This window comes from Lupinus angustifolius, chromosome LG02 (assembly GCF_001865875.1).
Source record: "Lupinus angustifolius cultivar Tanjil chromosome LG02, LupAngTanjil_v1.0, whole genome shotgun sequence".
Taxonomy (NCBI): Eukaryota; Viridiplantae; Streptophyta; class Magnoliopsida; order Fabales; family Fabaceae; genus Lupinus; species Lupinus angustifolius.
Window position 1 is genome coordinate 3,269,337 of NC_032010.1, and position 12,984 is coordinate 3,282,320.

Below are 12,984 nucleotides of genomic sequence, written 5' to 3' on the forward strand. Positions count from 1 at the left end.
GTCTTTGCCTAACAATACATGTTATGGATGGTCCTACATCACCATGAATCTACTTACCACTAATCAGATCTATTGTTATGAAACTCAACCACATAGTCACCACATGTCAACAACCCACCGGAACAACAATGACAATAGGAGGGATGGTGAAGGGGATAAGTAAAAGTGAAGAAGAAAAAAAGATGAGAATCTTAGGAAGTTGATATATTTTATTGTAAAAAATAGGTTTTCGAACCTAATCATTCAAATATAAGTGTAATAAAAAAATAAGCATATCTAAGTTAACTCCTTTTTATATACTTAAATGTGAGGCTCTTAGTCTAATGAGAACTTAATACGTTCTATTTTAATGGCTCATACTGATTTATCAAACTATAGCTAAATTTTTAGATTCCTTTTAAGAAGAAACCAATTTTCATAAGCTTTTATGTTAAACTTACTGAAATAGATTATAGGAAGTTTATAAGCTCTTGGCACAAGCTTCACTTATACGTTTTGAAATAGGTTAATCTCAGACAGAATAAATCATCTATACTCTTCATATGCATGTTCTCATAAGTAAGTTAACTTTATTTCAAGTGAATATTCACTTTCATCTTAATAAATTTTCAGGTGTACGAGTTTGACTCCTAAAAAAATAAAACTAAATTGATGTTCAAAGATCATGAATATGAGTTAAAATAATCTCTATCGAAAATTATAAAGAATGTTAAAAATAATTAATTTGACTACATTTGATATTTTTGGGAGTATTTTGTACCTTTCAAAATTTTAGAGACCAAATTAATACACTTGAAATTTTTGAAGAATCAAAATAGCTCTTTACTCTTTTATTTTTTAAACCTAGATTGGCAGTATTAGTTTGCTCAAACAACCAATTTGAATAATGTCCATTATTTTTTAGTGATGGCTAAGCTTGAATTGACTCAAATCATTTTGACCTAATATGATACGGCTAGAATCTTCCTTAGATTTTCTTCATCTATTTTTTTACTTATAGACCTGGCAGAGCCCAATAAACTAAGAAAGAACAAACAAAAAAATACCAACAAGATCCCTTTTCTTTTTAAGCAAATAATATGTTTTTTACATTTTATTCTTCTTTACCTTTGTAAAAAGTAAATAAAAAGTATATAATAATAATTTAATTGTAATCCAATATGAGCACAAAACTTTTACATCTTTGAATTGTGCAAGATTTTCAGCAAAAGAACACATCCTCAGCTTCAATCAAATGTGTATTTTGATCCTGTAGGTCAATCAAAAGCAACAGCTTTAATTAGAATGGTCAACTATTAGTGGCTATACAGACTTGATTTTATCCCATTTATACCTTAAAGAAATAAAAATAAACATGTATGAGGATGATGAATACCAAAAACAATATTGTAAGAAAATAACAGATCCATATTCAGCAGGAGACCCTATGGCCAATTAAAAAATGAACATTTAAATGAATAATTAAGAAATTTTAAAATCATTAAAGTGAATATTTTGATTTTTTATTACAAATTTGTATTAAAAGTTCTTTTAAATTTTAAAATTATTTATTTTGGTTACATTTCCACTTACTCTTAAAATCAATGTTATGAAACTTGAGTCGGACGTCAAACCGGAAGAGGTTCCATATAAGATTTAACCGGTTCAAACAGATAAACCGTCTAGTAGGACCGGATGATTTTACATAATTAATATTTTTTATCAATAAATATATAATTATATATAAATGTAAAATTTTATATAATTAATAATTATATTGAAATAATATCTATCAATATTTTTTTGGACCGGATAAAAAAACAAATTTAGAGTAGTGTTCCATTTCTTTTAGTTTGAAGTAAACTGTCGGGTTTACTTCCCTGGTCATTCCAGTTTAATCGAGGTGAACACGGTCGAACTAGAATTTTCCCAGTTCAAAGCGGTTCAACTCTCATTTGAATACGACTGTAAACCAAAACTGTTTTCAAGTCCGGTCAGTGATCAAACCGATCAGACCGCTATTACAGTCGGATTCTAACCATGCTTAAAACTAATGTCAAACTTTTACTTGAAAATTGTCATTCTTCTAAATTTCTTTGAATAAAAGTCATCAGTCAAATCCTTATATACAATTATCCTTGAGAGACAGCTCACTTAGTAGAGCTGGGAGACATAAAATATGAACATTTGGGTTCAAACTCCTACAATTGCACAATCTCCCCAATCCCTATCAAAAAGTGTTAATAGAATAATTCTTATATCCAGTTTTCTCGGATACATAGATTCTTAGTCTATCAACAGAAATTCAATTAATTTAAAGACACTTATAATGCAACTAGGACTTCAACACATTTAATTTAAAGACACTTTTCCAACATATGAAACAATAACAATTGGGAAAAAAAAGATTTGTTGTCCTCAGTCGTGTCCTAAATCATATTAATGACCAATGATAATTGAAGCAAAAACAAAAGAAATTCGATGTGCCATTAATTTAAATTTAGCCACAAAAGATTGCAAAGAAGAGACAAATGTCAATGGGATTTTTTACCGTGACCTTGAGAAGAGGAGGAGAGGAAATAAGAAAATAAGTGAAAATATTACATGAAGTAGAAATTGTCCATAGTATAAATACTTAGAAGACTTTAATTGACTCCATTTCTATAACATTTTTGGAAATAGAATTGCAATTAAGACATACTGAAGAAAAGTAGAGTCCAAGCTTTGGAAATTAAGAATCCTTATTGTGGAAATGTTGAATGAAAGAGTAATTTGGATTTATATATAAAAGGACAACATTTTAACCATATTTCTAATCAATCACGCTTAAGTGTTGAGAAAGTGGTAGAAGTCCTCTATAAGTTCATCTATAGATTTAAAGTACATGCATATATATATATATATACACACATTATTATTAGAATAGAAGTGATGAGAGAAGTGTTAATATTTACCATTTAAGAGTAGTAAGTGTGCATTTAGATGTGTCTCCAGCTTCAATTTGTTTCAAGGATTTATCTCCACAAACCACATTTACACCAATTTTCCAAGACTTCCAACCACTCATTTCAACACCAGTTTTTGTTCTAATCTCCACAACAATAACTATCTCTTTTCCTTCCACCTTTTTCTCTAAACTCTCATTCAATGTTATATCCCTAACCTCACAATCAGCTTTCAACATTTTCAACTCCTTCTCCTTCACCTCAAAACCTGATCATATCATTAACACCAATAATAATATTAATATATATTTGTACTTTATTTAACAAAAATACAAAATGCATATATTGCCCATAACAATCAAATTCTTAGAGTTATGAAACTGACCATTAAAATCCTAATTAACATTATTTTTAAATGTACAAGTTGTAATGTTTATACCTGGTATTGTTGTGGTACCTAAATTCAAGTCCCCATTCTCTGCTGTAACCACAACATTAGTCTCATCAAACAACCACCCCATTTTCCCGCTCTCATTCTTCACCTCCACCTTCATCGTCGTTTCAGCATTAAGGTAATAAACACCATCTGGTTTCTGTGTCACGTTAAGATTGTTCAAACCAAAAGAATCAATACGAAACTCTGGTAATCTAGGGTCATAGAAAATGTATATTAGGCCAGCAGCAATGGCAGCAACAAAGATGAGAATGAAGATGATGATGAAGATAATGCAGAAACTTATGCAACAACAACCACGACGGTGCTTCTTTTTTTGGTGGCGGGTTGGTGGTTTACGCGGCGGCGGAGTTGGTTCCTTGAAGGGAGATTTGTAACCAGGTGGTTTGTCTATGATTGGTTTTGGTGCTTGTGTTGGAGATGCCATTGAGGACCCTTTGTGAAATTAATTGGAAAAAAACAAAACTTTTATTGGATTGTAATGTGGGTTAATGAGGAACAATATCAATGATTATGTGATGTTATGAAAAATGTTGAGTTTGGAGAAATTGATGTTTTTGAATATGAATGTTGGAGAATTTTTATTTGATGATTGGAAATGAAGGTGATGAAAATGAGGAACAATATCAATTATGTGATGATATTATTGAGTTTGAGAAATAAGAGTTTTAGAATATAAATGATGGTGGGAAAAGGTGATAAAAATAGTATTTTTCCTTTTGAGAGTTCATTCTTAATAGAATTGAAGGGAATATACAAGGAATTGAGTTGGTTAAATATGTTATGGTGATGATGGTTGGAATTTAGTGGGTTAGATGTAAATATAAGAGAAGAGAAAAAGTGTTTTTTTAGAGATCAGAGAAGAGAAGAATGAAGATGTTTGTTGTGTAAAAAGGGGGAATGGTGTGGGAAGTGTATAAAAATGGGAAAATAAACAACTAAACCATGGAGAAAGGAGTTATAAAATGCTTACGTGGTTAAGGTGAACGGTTTAAAGGGATTGAGAGCTCGAATCCTATTAACTATAAATATTAACATTTGCTTATAAAAAAAAGATATAGGGAATTAGAAGAAAAAATAAGCAAATAAGATATCTATGCACCAATATTTGTTTGATGAAATGACCAAAACCCCTTGAAGTCATTTAAAAAAACCCTTTTTCTATACGTCAAAATCTTAAAAAACATTTTTAATAGACAAAATTATTTCCCTTTTTCTATTTTACCATTTTCTTAAGATCAATCTTATAAAATCAAAAAATAAAAATATTTTAAAAAATCGGTCACTTCCAAGGTATTTCTCATTATTGAATAATAGAGTAATTTTTATGAGGTATTGCAATTGTCTCATCAAGCAAGTATTGGTTTCATGGATAGAACTTTAGCCACATGAGAGTCTAACTTTATTCAACTAATAGAACAATTCATTGTTGGTTTAAAACATTAAACTTTTATTACAAGTTTGGTTTAAATGCAACTTTGTAATTGTATGATTTTAGACCCGAAATTTTCTTTTAAGGACTTTTAGTCATGCATCTTTTTAATTTGTACATGGCTAGTCTCTTTGTTCATCTAAAATGATAATTGTTATTTAAAAGTATGTAATCCATTGTACATCGTTAGAAGACATCAATTTAATTAACTTTTTAATTTGTGCATTGTTAAAACATAGACTCATGACTAAAACTATAACTCATGCATGGCAACTTATCTCCTTAATTTCTTCTGCATTGTTAGAAGACATCTAAAACTATAACTGATGCATGGCATATACTCCTGACTATTAATTGAGAATAAATTATCTTTTCATATTAGGAGACAACTAATCTCTTTAGAATTATTTAAAAGTTTGATATTTGTTTTATATTTTTTTATAATATATTTTAAAATGAAAATGTTTAGAGTGAAGAAAATAAGACATGTTGTATATTTAAACATTAATGAAATCTCCCAATCACTAGAGCAGCCTTTTCTATTTTCAAATTAGTCTTACAATGTTTTTTTGGTATAATGGAAGGGTTAGACCCCAAAAAGACTAAGCTAAAATAAATCCAGGAAAATACATTTATGTAAATCAAATAAAAGCAAATCCTTATACTTAATTGGTGGAAGCTTCAAAAGATAAGTTTTCACATATAGATTATACAACATGTTGGCCATCAAATCCACCCCTTAGTTCGCCTCTTTATAGATGTGAACATAACGAATTTTCCAATCTCTACCTATCCAGGTCCTAATAACATTCATCAAAGAGACATAAGGATGAAATTGATCAGAAGCATTATTAATTAAACTTATAGCTAACCTTGAATCACTTTCAATGATTAATTTCCTCAAACCTTTGCTCCAAGCTCGAGTTAGCATGGAGTAAATATCTCACAGTTCTACTCACAATAGTAGATGATTCTAAATTCTAATGCATTTGTCTAAGTGTTTCAATTTCAAATGAAGTTATTTTGTAAAACTAATCTTCAAAATTTTATTTTATATAGTTAATTGTGTAACTTCAACTTATTTTTCTGAATGATATACTTCCGTAAATAATAGTAATAATAATAATAGAGAATTTTGAAGATCTATTAATTCTGAACTTAATAGTATAAAATAGTAATTTTTTATTAAAAATGAGAGGTGAAGAAAAAAAACCGATTGAGTAGGATCAAAACAAATATTTATAGAACTAACTGAGAATAGAACTAATGGACTCATATAGTAGTTTCACTCAATAACTTATAAAAAAACTACTACATGATTATATTTTTTCCTCTCTTGTTTCACACAATCATTATTAGCAAACAAGAAAATCTAAATTAGGAACATAGGTCTGGTATCCAAACCTTGTTCCTAAATCATGTCTCGCCCAATGATAATGAAGAAAAAACAACAACAATAATAAATATTTAAAAAATTTAATTAACATGATATACTTCTATTGGCGGGTTTGGAACAACATATCTTTGTTCCGAAAATTAATGTAGTCCTCAAACTTAACATTATGGAATCAACACACAGAGGAAAGTCCTCACCTACACAATTTCTAAGCAAAAACTTTAAAGACAAAGATAATCCATTGCACAAAGTCACAAAGTTTTGTACCTTTTTTCTTTTATAATATATATAGAAGCCAATATCATAGCTCCAACCAGCAAAATTCCACAATTATTCATAAATAGACACAGATTTCATAGCCATTCTCATAACTACTTATAAGAAATCCTGATACTCCAAAACAAAAACCACCATCTCTACAACTTAATGCTACATTGCTGAAGTAATGTAACATTAACTGAGATCCATCATATACTTGAATAAGACTTTGTACAACTTATCAAAGAAGACTAGAGTCCCAATCGTTCGCTGCAAAAGCTCGATGGCACAAAAGAGAGATGCAGCCTCCCGGTCCACTCCTTCCCGGGCTTCAAGTTCACAGGTTTCTCTATCACTGCCCCATCAACACAGACCATATGTTTATACTCATTAACACCGAAGTCTGCCATCGCCTTCGATTTTTTCACCCATGGATTCCACACAGCTGCACATTAACACAAGGGTTGCAAAAGTTATTATGGAAATCACAATAAAACTATGCATGGAGACAAAAAAAACTTTATCAGTGTTGTTGGTGTCATTGAAAGAACTAGCTCTCATTACAAGGAAGACATGACAACATAGTTTTGAATAGACAAAAAAAATAGGTGGCATTTGTTTGGTAGATGTGTCTGAAACATAACACGAGTTTTATCCTATGTTTGAAGTATTCGATAAACAGAATGGAACATGAAATTAGATTAAAAAGTTGAACATCTTAGCACTAAAAGGGGTGGGAATAAAGAGAACACAAAAGAACATTCTATTCCATCTCCTTCCATCCATGCCGAACGCTACCAAGATAGACCAAAATACTTAATCAGTTTTACAGGAGATTAGCTTGTAAAAGACGGAGAAAAATGTAACTTTTGTCTGGTAAACATATCAGAATCGGATGGAAGAGAACACAAGTTTTATCGTATGTTCGGAGTATATTATAAATAGAACAAAACATGACATGGGATTGCAAAGTGGAACATCTTTGTACTAAAAGGGTCAGGACTAAAGAGAACAGAACAAAAGATTGTGTTCCAACTTGTTCCATCCTATTTTGTCCACGTGCTAAGCACTACCATAGTGCAAGTGTCGATCCTTTTATCATATTGGCCCGAACAACTTTTACTAGCTAAATAGCTTACCAACATCAGGGAGACCTTCCTTTCTTATAAGGAATGTTCTTTTCCTCTCATGATCAAGAACTGCAATGACATTCGGAGAGCTAAGATAAACTCGATCCACCTGCAAAGAAAAAAGCCTCAAGTATCAAAACTTGTAACTTTAAGTCTAGTGAATTGAATGTGATTGACAAAACTGCATCAAGATAAGAATAATCTTAAATTGCATCATGGAATTATAACTATATGTATATGCTCTTCTAAACATATATAATCCAAAGGACTTACCTCAGATTCGAATGTTATTGCATCTCCTTGTTCTGTAATTCGTCGTTTCTGGGAAAGGTTGTCCAAGTAATCAAGTGTCTCCAGACCTTCAATCCTTATCTCACTATAAAGTTGTCAATGTGAGTTCTATTTACCAATCTTAAAGAAACATCCATATCTAAAAATATCAGAGAGTGAAAAAGTGTAGAGCAATATACATGAAATGCTTACAAATTCTAGAGGTTCCATAAAACTTTGGACTTAACTATGACACATCACTCACCTCATTTTTCAATATAACTGACCTGAATAGGTCTTATAATTCCACTACTAACTGTTTCAGTGAACAATCCATCTAATGTATAAACTATAAAGTATCCATGCTAATTTCAATATATATATATATATATACACACATACATATATGTTTAGTAGTTTCTAAGAAGAAACACTGTCCTCTTTGACCTGATGAATGTGAAAATCCCACAATTTGAAGTCAAAATACAATTCATCTAATGTAATGTGTGTGTGTATCCAGAGAGTGTTTGTTTCAGATGAATGGAAGGAAACATCGTTAATGATAAGTAAAACTAAGGTCAGAACCTTATTAAACGGTCCAACAGGCACATTTGCAATGCATAAGGAAAAAGAGGGTGGACACATCATTGCAAATACTCCAAAGACAGAATATATAAGAAAGAATTATATATACCTAATGTCAGAAACTAGCAAGTATGTGTGGTAGGCGAATGAGAAACTAAACGGCTTCCCATTGACATTCCTGACTCGTGATACCAAACTCAGATCACCATCTGTTCCGAGAGACACTCGAAGACGGAACTCAAAGCTGGTAAAATTAAGCATCTGTTAACTTATTACTGCTTGAAGTTTACTAACACAGGGAAAACTAGTATCAAATGTAAATATCAGCTTCAAATTGCCAAAGTAGATTAATCATTAACTGAATCATAATTCAGAAGTTACAATTTTATGGCGTCCAGGTACGTACCTATGTGGCCAGCTCTTCATATCTCCACCAGAAGATTTGAGTAACAGATCAACAGAGGTATTCCTGTCGGAATCATTTGCGGGAAGAGGAGGAGGATTATCATCGATTACCCACATTCTATTTCTCACAAATCCATGCAGCTCCAGTGATCCACAGTTTCCAAACTATGAAACAAAGAAAGCTTAAGATATGTGACTTGTTTATTTTCAAATACTTTGAGAATGAACATACAAAATAGTAATTGAATATACCTGCGGGAAACATATAGGAATTCCTCCTCGTGCTGCTTTTGGAGGCTTGAAAGTTGTCTACAATCATATAGAAATAACAGAAAGGAGTATCATATTACCACTTGCCCCTTCAACAAGTAAAATGGGTTAGAATTCCATATTTCAGCAAAACCATTATCTGCGAACCACACGGTACCAAAAAGGTCCTCACAAACAAATAAAAAAGTTTTAAAATTTTGCTTTGATATGGTTAATGAGGATAGAAAATAATGAGTCATCAACAGCCGAATTCATTCCATTACAAGGAGAGCTTAATTAATTGATTCATATCCAAATCAATGCTCTTCATACACTATATTCATCAAAGAGCAGTTTAGCACAAAATGATCTCATCTAGGAAGCACATATATGACACAATACAGCTACGAATAAGTGCAATCGTTCTTATCTAGGAAGCATGGATACTATTCATAAACGTTGATGCAGAAAAAATCATGAAATAATTGAAACATATATATACACAAAAGATAGATATAAAATACTAGTACAACAACCTTTTTGATATATCGGTGCTACAAAGGGTCTCATATGAAATTATAGGATGATGAAATGTTGACATGAATTTTCGCGATCAGCATAGACGGCGAACGAGTTCATATCATCTTAAAAAAGATTAAATACTTTCAATCAAAAGTAAAAGATGCACCTTGCTGCTTGTGAAAAGAAGCTCTTGGCCCTGCTCGTTCCGCCATGAAGTGACCTGTGCCCCATGTAAGCTTACCTAATTTCATCAAAAACGTATATCAAACAAATGATTAGCACCTGAATTATATACTAAAATTAAATAAGAAACATCATTATGAACCAAGTTTTCCTATCATGGATTGATTTTGAAAGCTATAAATGATAAAAAAATGATTTCATCAAATGTTAAAATCGGCACAAATGCCACGATCAACGAGTTCTCACCCTCGCCGAAGCGCCTTGTGGATTCCGAAGCACAACTTGATCAATTCCATTGCGGTCCTTTGTGATTTCAGTTGCTGCTTTAAAATCCCACACAGAAGCAGAATTATGCCCCGTCAACATAATTTAGGTCGTCTACTTCTCTACTTGCCGAAGCAAACCCTAATAGCCCTCTCAAATTCGACACACACTGATGTCGAAGATTGAAGGGGAATTCAATCCACACCTACACTGAAACAAGAAGTGAATTAGCTTTGTCAATTAAAATCAAAGTCTAAAATGCCAATTTAACTCACCTAAACTCTTACAGGTCTAGGTAGTAGGGAGCCCTAACCCTTTATATACAAAAAAAAACTATGATTAAGAATATTCATTAAATTTCATGAAAGCCAAAGACAGAAACATTACACTATGAATGAACATTTGGCAACTGCATATCAATCTACCTGCCACATGTATAAAAGGCTTACCTTGAAACTTGTCACTATCACACCAGAAAAAGGAAAATTACATATGGAATTAATTCGGATTGAAAAAAATTATTAGTGTGAGTCTTGGCACATCGGTAAGGTTGTTTGTCTTGTAACCCGAAGGTTACGTTCATATCCTATAAACAGTCCCCCTTCTAAAGGTAAGACTATGTATATCTAACCTCACGCCCCATTCTATTATAGAAAAATTATATTAAAAAACTAAATCAAACCAAGTTACAACAACTACAATAGAATTTATTTACCAATAATACGTTGGTCTAGTGGTATAAGACCTTCTCGATCCCCTAGATGACCAAAAGGTCAAGAGTTCGATTCCCGGAGTGACACTTGTTAGGAGGGACAATCATATATCCGAAAGGGATAAATTCATTATCCATAGGTAAGGAGATAGCATTGGTAGTAACAAAAAAACAATAGAATCTATTTTTCTTCAAAAAATGAAACTTATGGAACAAATAAACCACAATAAACTAAAATAAAACTCCATGGAACTCAATAAACTGCTACACATATCAATAAGTTATAAGTGCACTTACCAAAGAGCAAGAACAATGCATTGTGTTCTTCAGAAATTCACACATCCATTGACAAGAACCAACATGTTTTCAATAACAGCAACAAAACTGTAATGCTGAGAAGCAACCCTTTTCTTTGAAGCATTCATTCAACACAAAACTTGCAAAGGAATTAAGGAAAGTTTAAAACTTTCAACCAGCCAATGATTTGAGAAAACAAGCGGAACCGTTTGGTGGCAAAATTGTTATTGTTATTCCTATGAAAGATGAGATAAAAATAAAGTATGATAAGGAGCAAAAACTGATTTTATGAAATTATATGCCAAGTGAAGAGATCTATGACAGATATGTACTTACATGTACACATGTACAAACCGTCAAAACTTTTGAACATATATTTTATCTATATGGTAGTATAGACTATAGACATACAACAAAATCAAACCTTAATCATGTTACATAATCTCAAGTATATCAGCAATCCTATAATCTTTTGTCATAAAATATCTCCTATAATAAAGTATTTATCTTTTCCTAATTGTTTTATATATAGATTTTTTTCGGTCTTTTTCGATTATTATCATACTAACATTTCTTTAATCTATTCTCGTTACTAATATTTTGTAACTGATTCATCCCTACATACGCAAAGTACATGATTGTCATTCTACCATCTTTTCTCTTATGTGAGCTATTTCATTTTCTATAATATATTTTTTCTCAATCATATCTTATTTAGTGTGTTCGTTCATCAAACACTAAATTGTATATTTTATTCTCTTATTGACAGTTTTTTGTTTAACATTCAATCTTATACAATATTGAACTCAATTAATATCTTTTTATCAGACATGTGAAACACCCAATTATTTCATCAAATCACTTATGATTTACATTTTCCTAAATTTCCTTATTGACTCAAGATATTTAACTATAGTAACATGTAGTATATTGTCTTCTCCAATTTTTACATTTACGATTGGGTTTGTGCCTTCCATCTCTCGTTAAACTTACATCCACATATTTAAGTTATATGAAAGTTATATATTTTTAAAATTTGTATTCACATTTTCTAAGTTGTCATTTAATTTAGAACTTTCAATTAGACCAATATATCATCAATAAACAACATAGATTGTAGCGATTGTTGTTTGATATGTCTAGTAAGCATGTCTAGTAAGCAAATGTTTAAGGCCAATATAACATGGGCTTAACGTTAATTTTTTGTATATTTCTGTAACAAAACCCAAATCTTCTTAAGTTGTTGTGTTCTATATCTTGATCCATACGTAAGAAAATTAATTATTAGAAAAAGTGAAATGTGTATGCACTGTTCGAGTCTAAGGTTGAAAACTAGAATCTCAGACAAAAGATGAAAGTATAACATTATTAAATTCTCTCTTCAATACATAGCTATCACTTCACAAATATATTGTACTACATAAATTTTTTTGATAGTATAGAAATATATTAATAATGCATCACACTTATATGTGTGCGAGGAGATGAGTCTTTCATTTATTGGCATATTCTTGAGTATTAATAGATGGCTATTGATTTAGTTGAGATTAATATGCCAAAAATAGTTGTTGGAACTCCAAATAAACATATTTTCTACCAATTTGCCTTTTGACAAAAACATGAGCACAATCCAAAAGTGGACTTGAGTTAAAACAATTAAAAGCTTCAAAACTTAGCAAACATAGGAATCTTGAAGATTAATTGTGATTTTCACTTATTTGGATTAAATCAAGAAGCTATGATCTCTTGAGGCTTTTAGAAAACTTGATGCTTTGATAGAATCACGAGTAAATTGGCTTCTCTCCCTTTCTCCATTTCTTTCAATTATAGCAATTATTTTATGTTTTATGTCTAAAAAAATCTTAATAGTGTTTAATGTGGATGGACAAATGATTAATTTAAT

General features: G+C 31.0%; 2 protein-coding genes across 6 annotated transcripts; both read right to left on the reverse strand.

Annotated features, from left to right (window-relative positions):
* LOC109328716 lies at positions 1,046-4,251 on the reverse strand. Its single transcript, XM_019562311.1, has 3 exons — positions 3,364-4,251; positions 2,934-3,192; positions 1,046-1,249 (listed from the first exon to the last, which is right to left on the reverse strand). Exons 1-3 carry the CDS (start codon positions 3,803-3,805, stop codon positions 1,231-1,233), a joined length of 720 nt encoding a protein of 239 aa, XP_019417856.1. The 5' UTR covers positions 3,806-4,251; the 3' UTR covers positions 1,046-1,230.
* On the reverse strand, positions 6,444-11,332 carry LOC109333027 (putative glucose-6-phosphate 1-epimerase). 5 transcript variants are annotated; one of them, XM_019568265.1, is made up of 9 exons: positions 11,082-11,332; positions 10,055-10,277; positions 9,792-9,866; positions 9,107-9,163; positions 8,856-9,019; positions 8,559-8,693; positions 7,868-7,970; positions 7,604-7,703; positions 6,444-6,909 (listed from the first exon to the last, which is right to left on the reverse strand). In XM_019568265.1, the coding sequence occupies exons 2-9, from the start codon at positions 10,172-10,174 to the stop codon at positions 6,716-6,718; spliced, it is 948 nt and encodes a 315-aa protein (XP_019423810.1). In that variant the 5' UTR covers positions 10,175-10,277; positions 11,082-11,332; the 3' UTR covers positions 6,444-6,715. The 5 variants fall into 5 exon arrangements, with proteins under 5 accessions (XP_019423810.1, XP_019423833.1, XP_019423801.1 ...); XM_019568288.1 differs by having other exon boundaries at positions 9,107-9,151; positions 10,055-10,282; XM_019568256.1 differs by having other exon boundaries at positions 10,055-10,282.

What these genes read in the sequence shown, in the direction of transcription:
- LOC109328716 (XM_019562311.1), bottom strand. Translation starts at nt 3,805, where the DNA reads ATGGCATCTCCAACACAAGCACCAAAACCAATCATAGACAAACCACCT. An exon ending in AGGTACCACAACAATACCAG is followed by an intron (nt 3,193 to 3,363) that starts GTATAAACATTA and finishes TGATATGATCAG; the next exon opens with GTTTTGAGGTGAAGGAGAAG.
- LOC109333027 (XM_019568265.1), bottom strand. Translation starts at nt 10,174, where the DNA reads ATGTTGACGGGGCATAATTCTGCTTCTGTGTGGGATTTTAAAGCAGCA. An exon ending in TTCCTATATGTTTCCCGCAG is followed by an intron (nt 9,020 to 9,106) that starts GTATATTCAATT and finishes TTTGTTTCATAG; the next exon opens with TTTGGAAACTGTGGATCACT. An exon ending in ATGAAGAGCTGGCCACATAG is followed by an intron (nt 8,694 to 8,855) that starts GTACGTACCTGG and finishes TAATTTTACCAG; the next exon opens with CTTTGAGTTCCGTCTTCGAG.